General features: G+C 44.3%; 2 protein-coding genes across 23 annotated transcripts in view; both read left to right on the forward strand.

Annotated features, from left to right (window-relative positions):
• LOC128076679 (protein mono-ADP-ribosyltransferase PARP14-like) overlaps positions 1-18803 on the forward strand; it is an 86385-nt gene that overhangs the window by 18206 nt on the left and 49376 nt on the right. The gene's annotated exons all lie outside the window — the stretch shown is intronic.
• Positions 6205-12367, forward strand: LOC128076680 (uncharacterized). 22 transcript variants are annotated; one of them, XM_052674613.1, is made up of 10 exons: positions 6217-6774; positions 6870-6951; positions 7137-7587; positions 7721-7887; positions 8162-8253; positions 8436-8561; positions 9706-9770; positions 11094-11271; positions 11360-11512; positions 11656-12367. In XM_052674613.1, exons 3-10 carry the CDS (start codon positions 7456-7458, stop codon positions 11706-11708), a joined length of 966 nt encoding a protein of 321 aa, XP_052530573.1. In that variant the 5' UTR covers positions 6217-6774; positions 6870-6951; positions 7137-7455; the 3' UTR covers positions 11709-12367. The 22 variants fall into 22 exon arrangements, 8 of the variants coding, with proteins under 8 accessions (XP_052530579.1, XP_052530580.1, XP_052530578.1 ...); XM_052674619.1 differs by having other exon boundaries at positions 6205-6774; positions 9698-9770; positions 11013-12367; XM_052674620.1 differs by having other exon boundaries at positions 6205-6774; positions 9698-9770; positions 11094-12367.

The following is an 18803-nucleotide window of genomic DNA, read 5'->3' on the forward strand; positions in this document are numbered from 1 at the left end:
TGATAGACACAGCTGGCACGTTTCATTTTCCTAAGTGGTCACTGAGGTAAGCAGGGATAAGACAGAAATTCTTCTGGTGATTAATTTTGTGGTCACAAAAGGGGGGGCTATTGAGATGGAAATCCCATTAAAAGTAAGCACTGCATCTGTATGTCAAGAATTTTGAAATTTTAGGCTTACACAGGCTTATACATTTGACACACGTTTTGGCAGTGTTACCTTCCATCTTGCTCTGAGTGCTAGATGACAGCTGCAGTAAGGTTACCAAACAGGAAAGGGGTACAGAACTCCAGAGCAGACCTGCTGAATGGCTTGTCCTGTCTGGTTCTCCCCATTCCCCTGGGCATCTCCTTATTTCAATGAGGATATTTGCCATTTGGAGACATGTATGAACAATTGACTGGTTCTCTTATCTAAAATCCTTTTTGCGGCCACTCTTTCTTATCCTAAGAAAAGGGGAAGAAAGAGGAATGGAAGCTTAGAGTAAATGACAACGTTTTCTCTTTCCACTGTCTGCTAAGCAGCCTGGTTCAAACGCAGTTCCTGACTTCTGCCAGCAGCTCGCGCCGTTTGTGTTCCTTGCACACAAGACTTGCAACAGAAATCTCTCCGGAGCTGCACTAGGGCTGGTGTGGCAAACAAGAGGAACAGCACAAAGGCTGTAAAGGAGAAGCATCCCTACTTCTGATCCGGGTCATGTGTAAGAGCAAAACGCGAAGGGAAGGCAGGAGATGTACAATGTAAGCAGCTCTGCTTCTAATAAGAATAAGGGGGTATAAATCAAAAGAGAGTAGTAACAGGAGATTCACGCTAAGGCAAGATAAATACATAAAAATAGTTCTGATTTACCATTTCCTTTGCTTCCTAAGGGCAACACATTCTCCATCTGACCAATACAGAAACACAGTCAGATATCCAACTTGTTATTAACCAGAGTAAAAATAATTTTATAAACATTCTGTTAGAAAAATCCTAACAGTTGCACAGTCGGGAGACTCTAATTAATTCAGTCAAAATGGAAAGCACCAATCTTGAGCGCTGCCAGGAGTCTTAGAGCGAGGCTCCAAAATATGTAACACCAAAGTCATAATAAGAGAGCGCTGATGCTGACACACTGTACACGTACGAACAAATTATCTCAACACATTTTTCTGGCTCATGCTTCAGACCAAGTTTTGAGTCTCCAGAAAGATAAAATAAAGAAGAATTTTTGTAAGCATCACTGACTTTTTTTTTTTTTCTTTTTTTTTAAATACTACATCCTCAGTAAGAAAGACAATATTGAAGAAACTTTATCCAATGTTTTCCCTGGTGCTTAAGAGCTGTTATTCAAAAGCTCGGCTGAGACTGCAGTCAATCTTTTGAACTCCTACCCACCTTATATAAGAAACCCACAAAAATTAATAGATAAATAAATAAATAAATAAATGAAAATCCCTGACTATTTCTCTTGTCCCAGTTGCTCTGAACTTCTTTTATTTCATCTTTTAAAAGCAAATGATAAATGCAAAAGTTGTTCAGGTAACACAAACATAGTCTTGCACTGCCTGTGTTCCCTTTTGTACTGTGTAACATAGAGCTGACTCAAACACCTTTGCATTGCATTGGTTTTTCCTTCATAGTATTTGCTAGCATCAGGCTAACAAAAGAAAAATAGTACAGCACCACTAGTGAAATAATTAAGCACACAGTTAATGTTTCATGTTCCAAGAATTGCCATGGCTTATCCATCTCAGATAACACAGATCCCCCGCGCTGACCCCAAGAATCAAACTATGCTTTCTATAGAATTGATTACACAAGCAGCTATCTATTTTTTCTGCCCCAAATAAAGCCAAGGCTCAATCAACTGATGAAATGGGGAGAGCGATAAACTGGCTTTCAGGAAAACTCCAGATGTACTACTCATAGCCTGATCCAACACAGCATCCCAATTCTGATCCCTTGTGCTTTGATGCAGAGATTCAGAGACCATCCAGCCCAGCCTGAGCACAAAGCAAATGAAGACTACTAACACTTGGATTAAGGTTCTCATTCTCTATCCAGAGTAACCGACAAGCAGTTAAGAGTCTGAAGCATGCTAGAAATTCATCCAATACTTTCCCTTCCTAAGAAAAATGCCTCTGCAACAAGAACCCCAATACCAAACTGTTGGCTGAAGAGTCTGGCCGAAAGTCTGGCAGTCGCTCGGGAAAGGCTCTGGCTCAAAGCTCCCTGGAATGCTGAGGACTTGTTTGCTTCAGGCATCTCCTTTGGAGAGGAGAAAGTCCTGAAGCATTTTGAGAGGCACTGACAGCCATCAGCCCACAGTGCTGTCTAGACTCCGCTGCTCTGGGGTCACGGTGGCAGTGGGCCGCAGCTCCTGGGCCATGGGGAAGGTGTCCCTGTTAATGACTGGGAAGCTGCAGCTCCGATCTTCACGGCAGAGGCTGCGTTATGCTTCTCATTATGAGGAGATCTGTCTGCTCCTTCCTCTCCCAACTCCCACCACACCAGCCCCATCCGCATGCTAGATCCTACGAGCAGTTATTTCTCTTAGCACTGCGTCTGTGTCTTCTCAGTAAGAACACTAAACTTCAGCGTGTCGAGTTTACGTACAGTAAAGTTCATCAGGAAAGTTGCTTTATAAGCTAAAGCCAGAAACTCTCTGACATTTTGGTCTCCTGCAGGGCTCATCAGAACACATCAGATGAAGAGCGAGCCCCGGGTGTAACAAGGCAAACTTTGCTGAGGCTTGTGCAGTTCCCCTGGTAGGACAGACTGACCCTGAAAGAGGGATGATACAGACAGAAGGCAGCCATAGACAAACCCGCCTGCACTGCAGCTAATTAACTGATACTGTTGTGGAGGAAGGTTGCTTGTGGCGACTCAGGTTCTCAGACAAAGGATAAAAGCCAACAGCCTGCCCAGAAAGATCTCTCAAGCACGAGCCTCATGCTCTCTCGAGGAGAGACGGCAGGGGTGCAGAAAAGCTGGAGTTTGTCCAGGTGTATCGGCGTGTAACAATTGCAAGTGATCTTGCGTTTCTTTCTCTGGGAATGGTTCACAAAGTGTGTTTGCAGGCTTCACCTCACTCCCCTGTTAAATGCAGCTGCCTCAGAGGAAATACGGTGGTCATTTACAGTGCTCAGCAACGTCACAAAACAATGGAGGGCAGGAAGGAAGAGAAGAAGAACACAGTATTAAATTAAAACTGCGCAAAGCAAAATGTAGGGGAGAAAAAATTGCTTTAAGAGCCTTCAAAATCAGAAAGGAAAGAGGCCTTGCTTTCGGTCTGTCTTCTGAAGGAGGGCACATCAAGCAGCAAAGCGCCCAGTAGCACTATGCCAGGCTGCAGATTCTGTACCACTGAAGAAGGAAGAAGGCCACCTACTGAAGAATATGCATAATTCAAGCTGAGAAATGAACTGCTTTCATTGTGAACTATAGCGTTCTCATAGCCGTGTTTCCCCAGGAATGCACCATAGACAAAATAATAGTTTGCACTTCACCTCCAAAGAATTTCACACAAGCCAGCCTCTAGAACCAAACAAAAATGCATTATTTAGTGACTTTATCATTTTATTGCTGACTATTTCATTGGGTTTGTTTTCACAGACACTTCTGCTTACGCTAAAAGGAAGCATCACAGAATGCCATTTTTACTGATGTTGGCAGAGAAAAGCATGGCTGGCAAAATGGAATGCCTAGTTGTCCTTGGATTTTAGCAACTTGTAATTTCTTCGGCCTCCTTATTAAAAGCTGCACGTTGCCATCTAGCTCATGTTCAAAAATATGGTCACTATGCGTCTGAATCTTCTGTATTTATTTCTTAGCAGCACAATGCAGCTTCCCCGAGTGTGATTTGCAATATCCAAATTGCAGGGTAGAGATTTAATGACTTCCCTTTAACGACTAGATACTATTAAGCGCTTGCAAAAGTATCTCATTCTGTTAAGTCTTCGTGGGCAGCAGCTTCTACTGCTCTTACACATAATCTGTACCTCATGGCCTGCGCATCCACCTATATGCTTTCATGGGTATCTGCAGCAAGACAGAACGCTTCAGAGGAAAAGATTACACAGCAGCATCACTGTGAGGAGCTCGTATGTATTTGCTCTGCAGTTAAGGCTGAGACTGACATTCCATCATAAGCCCTATAAACATAGATCCTTCAAGGGATGGGAGTCAAAACCTAAAACCTATTTAAATGTTAAATACTCTCCCAGTGTTTTTTTTCCTCGCGACTTAATCTAAAAAGCAGTTCTGAAACCTTCTGTGAAGCTGAATTGTAGGGGTTTAGTTTAGGGCAGCTCTGAGAGTTGATGCCACCAAATGACTGAGAATTCTGTGTTGTTAGCAGAGGAAAGCTGGTTCGCTTCCTTTTCCTTTGAGGAATGCTAAGGCTTAATGATTACAGCTGAAAATACACAGATTTTTTCAGACTTGTTTCTAAGGGCGCAAGCAGCATCTTACAGGCTGGGCTATTAAGCATTGCTTCAGGGAAGAAGAGTCAGTGTTTCTGACTTTCCTGGGCCTTACTTCACATGCAGAAGTCTACAGCGAGTTAAAATAACTTCAGAATATAACAAATCCAGCCAGCGTGTACCTGCAGTGTCTGAGGAAAAAAGTCTTCAATTAAAAGCAGGTTGTGGGTTATTTGTAGGTTTGCAAGGGTCTTGAATAAGCAGACACCATTAAGAACTCCCTTTTGTACAGATAGTGCAATATTTATAATTTATCACGGATGAGAGGTTCCACTTTCTGCAAGACAACGATTCCTGAGCTTTTAGTAACTCTTGTTTAGATCGACGCTAGGTACATTCCAGAGTCCTTAACTCTCGTACCTCCATGAAAAGAAACGTGAGCTTTTTAAATCAAATTTTATCTTTATGAACACAAAATGACAGAAAGCCCTTCTCTCAACCACGTAGGAATTTCACTAATTCCAGCCTTCCTAGCAATCACACGATGCACCACGAAAATATGCAGTTTAAATTTCTCATTAGACAAACAGCATACTGCATGTAATCTTCATTTAGATCCCGCATGTCACCAATTATGCAAGCATCATTAAGCAATGAGTGAATACATCCACAGTTCTAACTCTCCTTTGCCAGTATAATACAATTAGAGCATGTGTACAGAAAGAAAAACAACAATCTGACGCTGTAGCACAGCGTGTGGATGGAGATGTGCACATGCAAGATGAGTCCGGAGCCCTTCTGCACTTTGTCACTGCATCGTCGGGGCAGATCGCTGGCTGCCAAAGACAAAACGTGAGGATTGCTTTGTAGCTGCAGTTCAGGATAAAGTTGCTGTCTTGTCATCCAGTGGGAGCCCATCCCAGACCTCCCCCGTTCTCCTCAGTATGGGGAGTATCAGCACAAGCTGAAGGAGGATGCCCTAAGATCACAGCTCTGGCCTTTTTCATCCCACATTAGCACATGAAGGCTCTCAGGCCCCTTCTGTACCTTCTCGATAGCTTGCCCTTTCTGTTTTATTCACCACAGCTTTTGGCAGCTTTGAATCACACGGTGATTTGTAGGCACCAAGAGGTTTGAGAGGAATCCATGGGCAACTTCTTCAGGCCTCTCGGTCAGATTCTATACCTGGCACCTTTTTCCTTTGAGCAGACATGCCCATTTGCAGACAGCAGGTTCTCAAAGCAAGGGACACATGTAAATAATTCCTTTATAAGCCGAGGAGTTGTACCATACAGAACCGTTGGTGAAGCTCCGCTTCTGATTTCCACTGGACAGCAATTTTCCCATGTGCATCATTCACCCATTTGGGGGTTTGTTGGATTGCCACTCCCACATTTCCACTGTTGCCTTGTCACGTTTTCTCTGTCAGGTACAAAGTTTTACATTTATTTATTTATTTATTTATTTATTTATTTATTTATTTATTTATTTTTGGACAACGGGAGAGGGGAAGCAGAGCAAAGACAGCACGCAGCAGGGGCCTCTGGAAACTGTTAAGGCTGAAGATGTTCTTTGAAAGGGCGTCAGGTGAGATGCAAAGTGATCCATTTGAATGTGAAACTATCATTTAAATTATTAGTGAATCTCACAGTGAGGTGAGGAGAAGCGCGTAACAAACTTTAATAGAAAGTGCAGTTAAAGTCCTTAACTCAGATCTAGAGTCCACGTGTCTAACTGTCAGATTCCCCGGCCGGCCCTAACGAGCCCCACCGGCGCTAACGAGGCAACGACTCCCAGCTGCCGAGGGGCCGCGGCCTCCGGAGCACAGCTGCGCCTCGTTCGCAGCGCGGGGCGGGTCCGCCCCAAGGCCTCTTAAGCTCCGCCGGAGGCCTCTGGGAGCCACGAGAGGGCTGCCGGAGTGCATCGTCCGTGGGAGCCGGAGCGGGTTCCGTTTCTGTTGTCCGGTGCTTACGCCGCCGGGGCTGCAAAGCACCGCGAGGGGCTGCTCTTAAAACCGGACCTTGGGATTCTTTGTAACCTTCTCTGTTTGTTGTTTTGTTTCAGGTTGCGGCGAGCCGACTACCGGTAAAGATCAGAGCGAACCGGTGAATCATTCTGGCGGCAACGGGACCGCGGAGGCGGCCGGCGCTCGGGTCCGTCCGCTCTCGCCGGGCTCCGTTCGCGGGCCGGCACGGGGCTCCCGCAGGGCTGCCCCGGCTTCTCGAAGCCCGTGTCGCATCGCCACCCGGCTGCCGTCGCGTTTTCGGAGGGAGCTGCCGCTCGGTTCTCCGAGTGCCAACGCGGTCCTGAGGGCTCTCAGTCCCTCTGGGGCTTTTTAGCGGGACTTCAGTTTCTCCCGGTCTTATCGGTAGGAGCGAGCGGGATGGGGCCGCGTTCCTCCAGCCTCTGTGCTGGGAACGAGAAGCAACGGGAAGGGCTGCTGAAACGAATTTTCTATTGCAGGCTGAGCGGAGGTTGCAGCAGAACCTCTCGTCATCCCGACCCGGTGAGAAGGCGGAAGCGGTGAGTGTTTGGGAGTCACTAGGTAAGTTCTCTCTTGCTGGGGCTCGTATAGGGCCACCGCTCGGACGCCTCTTTGGGATCAGCACGGCGCCGCCCCCGAACTGCTCAAGAAGGGTTTTGCGGGTGCTTCAGCTCCTTCTGCTTCCAGCGGTGGGAGCGAGCCGGATGAGACGATATATTCCTTCCCCCCCCCTCACTTATTTGTAGCTTCAGGAGCCTGATCTCACTCCCGTCATGAAGACGTGGTGGGAGAGAGCGTTTCATGACTGAAACGCTGTTGTGGATGGCTGCGTTCCTTATAGGAGAGACAAAGGGTGAGGTGGTGAGTTTCTCTTCCGGTGAGAGAACTGGAACGTACTGAGCTTCCACGACATGATGGGAAAGCTTGAGTCTAGGTGACAGCTGCAAGTGACCTGATGAGCAAAAATTTCGAAGTAGTCACAGTGAATTCGGTGAGGAGAAGTGATGCTAGACCAAGGAGGTAGCCTTCTGTGTTGTGACTGGTTAGACGAGAGGAGGGCTGTGGATGGTATGGGGGAAATATCTTACTGTCGGTAATTATCTGAAGTGCAGGAGTCTTGCTGACGGTGACGACGGGCTCATTCAGGCACCGACAGGAGGCGTGAGGTGGAAACATTCACAGACCGGAACGTCAGAAGTAAGACTGCTTGTGCTGCGAGAGTGATAGAATAGGCTGCGGAGTCTCCTTCTCCGGGGGATTGCAGGTTGCCTCCGGATGCTGTTCCGGGTGATGTGTAACCGGGAAACGGCCCTGGACGACATCGTCGCAGGGCGAGTGCCGCAACCGAGCATTTAGCAGCGAGGATCCGCTTGAGCATGGGAGCGGTTTCATCGGCGGTGAGCGACCCGAGAGCTGCCCTCCCCCAGCGTCCTCTGAGAAGCGGTTCACGGAGCTCTCCTGCGTGTCCAGGGCCGGAGCGAGGATCGTGCTGGTGAGGTAAGCGGTGTCCTCTGGTGCCTGATCTGTGCGTGTTGCCTCCGGGCTGGAGTTTCCAGCTGGGATCGGGTGCCAGGGGACACAAGTTTTTGTTTAAGGCTGTTGGGGTGTGTGGTTTCTTTTTTGAGTCTTCAAGGTGTGTGTGTTGGCTCTACTGCCGGAAGAATGGAATTGACAGACTGAAGGGAGAAGCGCAGCCTGCAGGATTCTGTCACCTGTTTCCTGCGGGGAGCTTGGTGAGGTCCACCTTGGCCAACGTGTGTTTTTACTTTAGGTTGTGTTGCAGCAGGCATCCTGAGAGGAAAGTCCCTGTCCTCGGCTGGCAGGCATGCTGCACCCATGGAAGGAGCAGAGGAGAGCCCCCAGGTAGGCACTGTTTGTAGTGGTGTGTTGGGTAGGCAGTCAGTCTCCTCGGTGGGTGTCTGTGTAGTCCTTTGACCTGGGAGCCCCTGTTGGGATCCCTTTAGTGGGTGTAGAGGTAGAGGTTGGTTAGTGTATGGGAACTGCTGAATGATGGTCTGAACCTCTGACTGCCTACATGAGCACAGCGAAAGGCAATTCAGCTGCCCTCCTGGAAGGGGTGGAGCCTGGCTGCACCTCTCCGAGATCGATTGAAGAGCTGACTGTGAGTGTGGAAGGATCTCTTGGAGTCTTCCCTGTAAGCCTGGAAAAAGGTAAGCTTTTCTATTATTCTTTGGTGTGGTGACTTGTTTGGCCTAAGTTTTGTTTTTTGTCTGGGTGTCTTCTAAGTTTTTTTTTGTGGTGTCTTGGTTTTTTTTTTGTCTGGGTGTCTTCTAAGTTTTTTTTTGTGGTGTCTTGGTTTTTTTTGTCTAGGTGTCTTCTAAGTTTTTTTTTTGTGGTGTCTTGGTTTTTTTTTTTGTCTGGGTGTCTTCTAAGTTTTTTTTTGTGGTGGTTTGGTTTTTTTTTTTGTCTGGGTGTCTTCTAAGTTTTTTTTTGTGGTGGTTTGGTTTTTTTTTTTGTCTAGGTGTCTTCTAAGTTTTTTTTTGTGGTGTCTTGGTTTTTTTTTTTGTCTAGGTGTCTTCTAAGTTTTTTTTTGTGGTGTCTTGGTTTTTTTTTTTGTCTGGGTGTCTTCTAAGTTTTTTTTTGTGGTGTCTTGGTTTTTTTTTTTGTCTAGGTGTCTTCTAAGTTTTTTTTTGTGGTGTCTTGGTTTTTTTTTTTGTCTGGGTGTCTTCTAAGTTTTTTTTTGTGGTGTCTTGGTTTTTTTTTTTGTCTAGGTGTCTTCTAAGTTTTTTTTTGTGGTGTCTTGGTTTTTTTTTTGTGGTGGTTTGGTTTTTTTTTGTCTGACAAATCTTTTATTCATGGCTTATATTATTTAAGTTTTTTTGGGGGGAGAGGGCAGCCTGCACACTTAGGTGTGCAGGCTGCCCTCTCCCCCCTTGGTATGGGGCTGTTGACTGAAAATTGCACTATCTCTAAAGAGATTATTTTTTTTTGGGTGGGGGGTGGGTGCAGGTCAGTAATGGAAATTTTTCCTGCCCTGGCTGCCTCCTGCCCCCCACCCTCCCTGGCCTCCCCCCCTTCTGCCTCCCCCCTCTCCTGCCCCCCACCCTCCCTGGCCTCCCCCCTCTCCTGCCTATCTGGGCTCCCCCCCTCTCCTGCCCCTCTCCTGCCTATCTGCCCCCCATCCCTCTCCTGCCTATCTGCCCCCCATCCCTCTCCTGCCTATCTGCCCCCCATCCCTCTCCTGCCTATCTGCCCCCCATCCCTCTCCTGCCTATCTGGGGGTCTTATCCCTGGATCCTGGAGTGGGTCCTGTGTGGTGATGGCTGCTCTGTGGTGGTTTTCCCAGTCCTGAAGGTAGGAGATGGAGTTGGGTTCTGTATCCTGCTGAAGGAGAAAACTCAGTTTATTTCAAGCCCCAGGTAAAACCTGTTTGAAACTGACATGGGAGGGTGCTTGCTCTGTAGTAATTTAATGTGCCTGGAGGGGTGTGGGGGCATTTTGCTCTTAACAGGGTTTGGGTAAGTGGATAGAAGTGAAGTGCTCCTGTGGTGTCTCAGTGTATGTCCTGCATATGCTATGGCTGGCTTACAATATCAACAGGCTAAATAGGCTGAGAGAGCAAAGAAGTCACAGAGCAGCAATTTTCTTCCTTTGTTACCATCTCCTCTTGGAGATTGGTCTAAAAGGAAAATAAAGTGAAAATGCTCATGGAAGCTCCTTTTGAGAGTGCTCTCTGAGGCCAGCTCAATTATTATATGAAAATGTATAAAACTCTCTTGTGGGTAAGGTTTTACTCAGTATTTAAGAGCATGCTTCCTCTAAAATGCACCCAATTGAATCACTGGGCAGGTGACTTTAAGTTGTCTAAATGTATAGTGAAAAGCTAAGTCTCCTACTTTGAGAAGTCTATTGCTTCAGTTTCACTTTGGCAAGAAATGAGAGAAGGTCTTTAAATATAATTGTTCTCATTTCAACATGTGCCCCCAAAATGTTGGTAACTAAGCTTGCTTCTGTGAGATAGAAAGCCACTGATGATAATTCCCTTTTTGTGGAAGAATTATTGGCCTATGGAGGCTTTTTGCAATGACTTTCTACTGCAGATGTGAATGCCCTGTGTTGTGTGTGAGAACTGGAACGCCTATGAATATCTGTGCTAAAATGGAATGGCTAGGCTCAGCTAGCTCCAGTTCTTGTGGTGAAGTGGATACCTGCCTGTCTGTGACTGAAAACAACAGTAAATCCTTGCTTACCTCCAAAAGAAAAGGATGCGGTGTCTATTCCTGTGCTTGAGCCTTGTTCCCTTGCTGCTGATCTTGTTTTGTGGGTAACACGAGAAGGGAGAAAAATGATTCCATAAACAATCGGTTGTTTGGCACTGCAAGCTCTGTGAAAGAAACACTTCATAGGCTTAGTAACAAATACTTGCATTTCTGCAGTAAGTAACTTGTAAGTGTCAGACTGGCTTTACTCACTGAATGAAGTCACCTGCTGTGGTGCCGATGTCTGTATCTTTGCAGCTGTATTTCTGGATAGAAGTTTCTTGAGCTCAAAGGTGGATGAGCTGGCTGGAGAGGGGAATGGCAGCAACTGTCTTGCAGGAGAAAAAAAGACTCTTCCTTTCTTAAGATGAGTTCACTGAGCACTCTCTGGTTTCTTCCTAGATAATCTGAACTAGTGTTTCTTGGCAAAACCCTTTTGTGTGGAATCTTGGGAAGTTAGTTATTGTGAATCTTTGTCCCCAGCTGAGGCTGAGCTCTAACATGAATGACAAAAATACTCTGTGCTTACTTCTTGAGCTTGCCTGGGTCTCTTTGGATTGCATCCTCTTCCTCACATGCATTAGCTGCTTTGGGCAGTGTGGTGTCACCTTCAAACTTGCTGAGGATACAGCTGATCCCACTCTTGGTGTCGCTGATGAAGGTATTAAAGAACATCATCGCTGTTTGGCTTCTAGGCATTGATTTGTTTTCCTCATCCGCTGAACAGCCTGGCCATCAAATCTTTGCAGTGCTGGAGAGAAGGTTGTTGTGGGGGACAGTGTCAAAAGCCTTACTGAAATCCAGACAGTTGACAGCAGCAGCTCTTGCCTGGTCTGCTCACGCTGTCATAGGAAGAAAGGCGAGTAGATTGTTCAGGTGGGATCCACCCTTGTTGAAGCTAGGTTGGTCTCATTTCATTTCTCTCCTATGTGTGCCATAGCATGCATTCTGGGAGGATCTGTTCCATGATCTCCTCCAGTATGGAGACAAGGCTGACAGGCTGGCAGTTTCTTAAGTCCTCCTTTATACTCCTCTTAGAAATCAGCAGGACATCACCCTTTTTCCAGCCACCACGAGGACTTCACTCGAGTGCCCTGACTCCTGAAATCCCATCGAGAGTGGCTTGGCAGCTGCGTACACCGATTCTCTGAAGGCTCTGCGATGCGTTTCGTTGGGACCCGCCAGGTTCCTCAAGTGGCTGCGAAGCTGATCTTTGCTTACGGTGGGAGGGATGCAGTCCTCACCTTTCAGCCGCTGCACTCAGGGGGGCGGTGAGGAGCAGCTGACAGTAAAGAAAGAGGCAGAAGTGTTAAGTACCTCAGCTTTCTTCTCTCCTATTATTAACAGCCTGCCTGTATTGCTCACTGGGGTGTGTATGCCGGCCTGGACTTTGTTTTGTCTTGTTTACCTGTGTTTTTCTTGGCAGTCCAAGTATGCTGCAAATTTGTCAGCATCTATTGAAGTAACACAGGGCTCTATCAGCAATGGAAGCAATACTGCCTGGAGGATAAACAGTTACTGGCATTCTAGAAATAGCAAAGCACTGAAGTTACCAGTCTCACAGGTGTTTCAAAGGTGCTAAAATGTAAACCTCTGATAGAAAAAAACAAATAAAAAAAGTCAGTATTTGCCAGTCTTGACTACACTGTGACATTGTGGCATTTGCTTTATAAAACAAGACCTGTCATATAAAATGTAGAACTATAGATAAATGCTGAAAAGAATGTCTCCTTGGCAATAAACAAAATGCTGGTACAGGTCTGAGTGGTGGTGACTTTCTGCTGTGCAGTGTGGTGATACAGCAGTGCTCCATGCTCGCAGGAACACTGCAAAAAGCAGCAGCTCCAACTGAATTTCAGAGACATTAAGAACTAAGTTTCACTCTCCTCCTCAGAAGGAGGAGGGATGTATGCTGGAAAAGGCTGTGCTAGTTTGAGTGCTGTAAAAAGTTCTTTGTATAACAAGGCAGAAGATTTGCCAGCAGTTTGGCACAATCAAGGACAAAACTAAAAGAAAATCTCTTTGGCTGGATGCAAAAAAAAAAAAGAAAAGCAAGAAAAATTAAAAAGCCACCATGAACCCAGTACCACAAGCTTCCTTTAAACAGTTCAGTGAAAAGTGACAGCCCTTATTATTTACTTTTCCTCTCTCTGTCTCTAATGTGTTCCTCCAAGCTTAAGCACACCAAAAGTGGTTTCCCATATTCATGCCACAGCATACTTTCTAAATACTGGCTTGTGACCTGAAGGAACAGCATCACAGACAATGTGATGAGGGCAGGGCAAAGCATGCTTGCAGAACAAGGTCAACCTTCAGCATACCTTAAACTGGATAAGCAGTTGCCTGTGGGGCACATGGAACCAAATATTTCTGTAAAAACCAGTGAGTGCTGCCCAGTGGGTGCCAACAGGATTTCACATAACAGTCGCATTCACATCTAAATTAATACAGCATAAAACTGAAGTTCCTTGAGTAACCCCAGTTACTGTGATTATGTATTTCTGATTGAATATCTGACCTTAGCATTTGATTGGCAATGAGAGCTAATTCAAGATCTACATATATTTGAGATCTGTTCCAGTTCTCAAACAGCAGAGGGGCTTCCTAGTTGCCAGGACATCTGCATACAATCTGTACTTCAAAGAAAACCTCAGACACAAAACTTGACAAGGGATGAGCCTGCTTGCTGTGTGTGCTCTGGGTTAAATTACTCATTCCTTTTGAGCATCTGCATTGCTACCACAGATGAATAGTAGCACTTACTGTTCAGGTCAGTGTTTGCATAAGTACACTTTTCAGATAAGCTCTCACCAACATAAAAAGAATCCTCCTTGGATGTAATTTTCATAAATCCCACAGTCCTCTGTACTTAGCTGAGGTTTATATAACCTAAAGGATATACCAGCAGAGCACAGCATAATTTGGAGTACACTGCATGGTGGGGTAGGAAGTTTTCTTGGCTCGTGTAGTATTAAGAGAGAAGGCAGATCATTCCTTACTGAATACTGGCAGACATTTCCATAAGAAAAGGTGATTTTTTTTCTGCCTTACCCATCAGATTTTCAGTATCTGGCCTTCAGAGTAGCTTTATTTCTGCCCCGAGCATTTTTTCCTTTTTACCTAATTTTGGGCACCTTTATCATCACTCTCTGCAAAATATATATATATATACATATATATATGTATATATATATATGGCAAAGGAAACATTTAATGCTTGACTTCCAGTTGTACCCAGCTTAACCCTCATTAAAAGTACAACTCTTTATGTCCTTAGGCCACAGTATTGCAAACAGAAAATAAATGCAGTTTTAGCAGCTGTGGTGCAGAAGTTATCTTTACCTGTTGTTTTATCCAATGACGTAATATTGCAGTATTATGTTTGCACTCATAGGGGTTATGCACTTCTCCACGTGTTTAATCAACCTCAATAAGTGCCTTAATGCTGCTTCTTCCTACCATAAATATGATAACACTCAAAGCTGGTAGTTCAGCTCTTTTCTCTCTACAGCCCAGTAATCTGAAATAAACCTCACCTGAAAATGGAGTAAATGATTCTCCTCACTTGTGCTCTTATGCAATACATTCCTTGAGCTTACTCCATTGTTTCTTTGCACTTGTAGTTGGTTTTCTGAAGCATACATTTTGTTTTTCCCCATGCCCACAGTCCAGAGCAACATCACTACATGTTGTGTGAATTCAGCAGCCAGTTTGGATGTTGAAGTTGCACAGTGCAGTGGAAGCATACTGAGTGCTGTAGGTGGGACTAATGATGCAGTTGGAATGGAAGCCCACACTGCATCTCTAATTTACCGACACCAAACTATTTTGCGCTGCAAAGCATACAGAGCTACATGTACCCTCTTGAAATCTTTATGCTAGTAGGTTTTAGGAAGGACAAGGCTGCTGTGGTTGCTTGTGAAATCTATCAGTTTTAACATTCTGGAGTTCTCCAGAGACTGGCGCTATCTTCTCAACAGAAAAGCTGCCACGATTCCAGTGGAGTTGTGTTGGGATGACAGCGCATGAAAGACACGAGCACAATTACTGTTGCTCATTTTCAACCTTTCAGAAGTATTAGTATTTTTTCAGGAGAAGCCTATAAATTCATATCATTGAAGTAGAAAAAAGACTCTGAATGAGAAAGTTGAATTAAAAGTGAGCCATGTTACTGAGAAGGGAAAAACTCCCTGAAAAAATCCTAGTTGTTTCTAGGTACTGCCCCTGTCAACTCAGACCACCCCAGCATAGGCTGCATTACTGGAAGAATTGCATTCAGCATCTACTCATTTCCCAGCTTGTCTTCTGAAGCTGTTGCTAACCATGCAGAGTCTAGAAACTAATGCTTTTAAACCTCTGCCTGTACTCCTTCTTGTTGGCCTTGAAACTTCAATGATCGAAGTGAAGTGTCAATCTTTGCTCTGTTGAACTGCTGATCATTGCTTTCTTGAGCTGAAGAAACATTTCTCATAATGTTTTCTTCTTGTAGCTTCATCTAGTACAGCATCGACTGATCTGATTCATTTTAATGCCTTTTATTCATTCCTTATGTGCAGTTTAGGGTCTGTGTGGTTGTGCTACTGATTTGCATTAAAAAAAAGTGTGTAAATGAGACTCGTGGAGAAGAACTCAACATAAAGTTAGTTTGTAAGTTTGAATTAAGTGTTACTCTTCACACACAGGTAATCACTTCTCATGTCATGTAGGGTGTATGAAAGCAAAGTCCATAGGAACAGATAAAAACCTATTTAAACAGAACCACCTTCAACATTCTGGCATATTTTCTCTAAGGAAAGTATGTTTCCCTACTTTAGAAATGAAGCTCAAAAAGCCCAAACAAAATACAAGTAACAGGAAAAAATAGAAAACCAAAACACTGAAAATGTTATATAATCCAGGTTGAAACACCTGTGACTCTGCAAATAGGATGTGATTTCACTAGAAAGACCATCTGGATTCCCTCCCTTCTCTCTCAGTCAACAAGTGAGTTCTGTACCGGCAGCCCCTTCCTACCTCAGTCATTTTGTGCTTGCAGTTGAGGCAAACAGATCCTGTCAACTGCTGATCTTACTGGAGGTAGCAATCTGTCTATTGTCTCTGAATAATTTTTCCTCTTAAAGAAACTGTTCTGTCAAAGACAAACTGAAGGCTCAGTTGGGACTACCCAAATCTAAGTATACCAATGCTCTAGTTGCAGAACTTTCTAGCTCATATATTTATCTCCAAGGTGATTTTCAGTCTGGAAGGTAGATAAGTCAGTATCTCCCATTTTTAGAAGGCAGTCTATGCATAAACCTTGCCAGCTGATTGGCTTTGCTCTCTGAATATCTCTGTGTTTTTGTTGTTCTAGCAAGGATGTGGATACTAAATCACTGTCAAAACTATGGGGAAACTTGTAGTACTCGAACAATTGACTTGCTAAAAGATGCAAACAAGTTTATCCTCTTCTTCTATGGAAAAGAGACAGAGGAAGTGGCAGGAATGTGGGCCCTGGGCTGCTACTTCTGGAGTTACAGTAAGCTTCAGCTGGCACAGCTGAAGTATAGAAGTGAAGAAACTCAAGAAAGAGACAGCTAGTAACATGCATTCCTTATTCTGCAAGGACCAAACCACCTGTACACTATTAACTCTGTCTCAGCTAGCACTATAATTGTTATTTACTAGCACCACAATTGAAACTTACAGAAAGAAAATCCAATGCAAAGCAGCAAAACTGATACCTGCATTCCCAAACCCAATTCTTCTTTCTCCTTTGAAATGAAGGTATGCTTACCTTCAGAGGGCCTGTAAGGCCCTGAGATAAGCAGGGGTCTCTGCCTTACAAACCCTCCTCTCCACTGCCAACCCTTAAATGAGATCTGGCAGATTGGTTGCACCTGAGTTCTCCTCTCCTGGTTGGCCCTGCCTTCCCAGCAGGTGCTCCATCAGTGGTTCAGGCTGTGACTCAGCATTTCCACTACCACTACATTATTTCAGGCAGTAAGCAGCAAAATGTGCGTGTCTTTAACACATTGGCTTCCAGAACTGAAACACTGATGGACTTTGAAGAATCTAGCTATCTATCTCAAATATATGTAGCCTGCTCCGAAAGTAACTTTTCCTATTTATTGCCATGGGAACTGCAGTGCATACAAGGAGCACAATAACACTATTTGATAGAGCACATTCTCAGCTACAGAATGCTATCTATCTTTTAACATAGTCTCCACCATTAGCTGTGCATTTTCACCAGCAGTGAGGAAGAGCCTGCATGCTAGTCAAAATCTGCACCGGCACGCTCCAGAGCAGCCCTTGGGAGTGTCTGTGCTCACGTGAAGTCGCATATCAGACTCTACAGCAACCAGAGACAATCAAGACTTGCACAAACATTTTTTTAAGTTCTCCAGTACCATCAGCCACAAACAAGTCTCTTTGATTGACTGGCCCCTCCTTCACAGGAATATTTGCTGCGGACACTTGTACAGCTGAAACAAATAATTCAGCAGGAGGTCAGCAGGAAATAAATTGCTGACCACCTCAGGAAAAGAGAAAGAGAGCGGAGAAGAGGGAGCACATGCAATGCAATGTCTTCTGAGGCAGATACAAAAATTAAAAGAAAGTATTTTTGATGCTTTAAAGCGTGGCATTCTGCTAGTCTTTCACTGCTGTTTCTCTTAACCTGAATCAAATACACTTGCAGGGCAGGATTACTGTCAATGTGCTGACGGATTTATCCCAAACACTTCCTCCCCTTTGAACACCAGTAATGTTTCCACTAGCAACAGCTCACCAGTTGGAAAACAACTCATCAAGTGGAAAAGAATCCAGCCTATAGGAAAACCAGAGAAGAAAAAACTAACAACATGTTGACAAAAGCAGAGCTAGTAACTGAACAGGTGAAGATTACGCAGAAACATGTTATTAAAGCACTGAAGCATAGGGATGAATACTTCTGCACTCTTTGCCAATCTTTCCTCCTTGAAAATCATTTTCTAAAATGGATTATTTGGACATTTTGAGCGACATCATGAGTTCTAAGTGGAGGAAAAGAAAGCATAAATGTGCTCAAGACAGCTGATGTAGCATAAACTTCCATCGCATCCAGATAAGTGAGATGAAGAAAAAAAAAAACAAACTGAAGGAGCCAGAAGTAATATTGTATTAAGCTGATTTCTGATGAGTGGCAAACATTGTGAGGTGCTAATGAGCAATGCTGGAAACAGATCAACCTGAGACAAGCTGACTTCATCACCCCCACTTCAAGTGCGTGCTTTCCTCTTGCAAGAGAAGGCAAATCAGACTGTGGAATCCTCCGCTGTGTCTTGTTTAATTCAAATTATTTTCCTACTGAATTCAAGAGCTTAGTACCTTAGAAGTACCTTAAAAGGAAAACAAAAAATTTTCTTATAACATAGCTCTACCACACAACCAGCACCTGGTTGTTCTGCTGTGGTTTTCTATCTTTGTGAGATCATTTGGCTTGAAAGTTTCCTAAAAAAATAGAAAGGAGACAGGTTTTAAGTTAGCTCAGGTTGTTCTCCTGGCTAAAATGCCAGGACATGTTTAGGACTTTATTTGACAGAACTATGCATACCACTGAAATGTGGCAGTCACTGTACAGGATGTTACTGCGTAAATACAGGCACTGAAAAGACACCTTACAAATACTGATTGAGAGGGGAACTCTTCTCAACAACAAATAAGTGACCTGAAAATCCAGTGAAGAAAAATATGACCTGATAATGAGATCATAGAAGCATATGGTCATAGAATGGTTTAGGTTGGAAGGGACCTCAAGGATCATTGATCTCCAATCCGCCCTCTAAAGCCTGTTAATTGAAAGTTTGCCGTGAGCACTGAGTAATGCTCGCTGTACATGTCTTCAGAAATGCAGTACCCTGCTCATGAAAGTAGAAAATGAACAAGAGGAAAGAAAGCTGCAAAGGAATGAAAAGCAGTGGGCTTTACGCTCTAGAACACAGTGTAAGCTCCTAAGCAGACTGACATCCCCTTTAAAATTGGCTAGATTTCTCTGCACTTGAATATGCTAAGCATTTTTCTGTATTACAGATGATGGCGCTTTTGATGGGGAACAAAAATCATCAAAAGAATCAAAAGATCTTAGGTGCTTCTAACAGTGATACCACATGTGTCCGTTTCACTTAGAAATGCTAAGAAAATGGATATGTTTAAAACATGTTAATAAAAATTAAC

The sequence above is a fragment of the Tympanuchus pallidicinctus genome, unplaced genomic scaffold (genome assembly GCF_026119805.1).
Source record: "Tympanuchus pallidicinctus isolate F22 unplaced genomic scaffold, pur_lepc_1.0 scaffold15, whole genome shotgun sequence".
Lineage (NCBI taxonomy): Eukaryota > Metazoa > Chordata > Aves > Galliformes > Phasianidae > Tympanuchus > Tympanuchus pallidicinctus.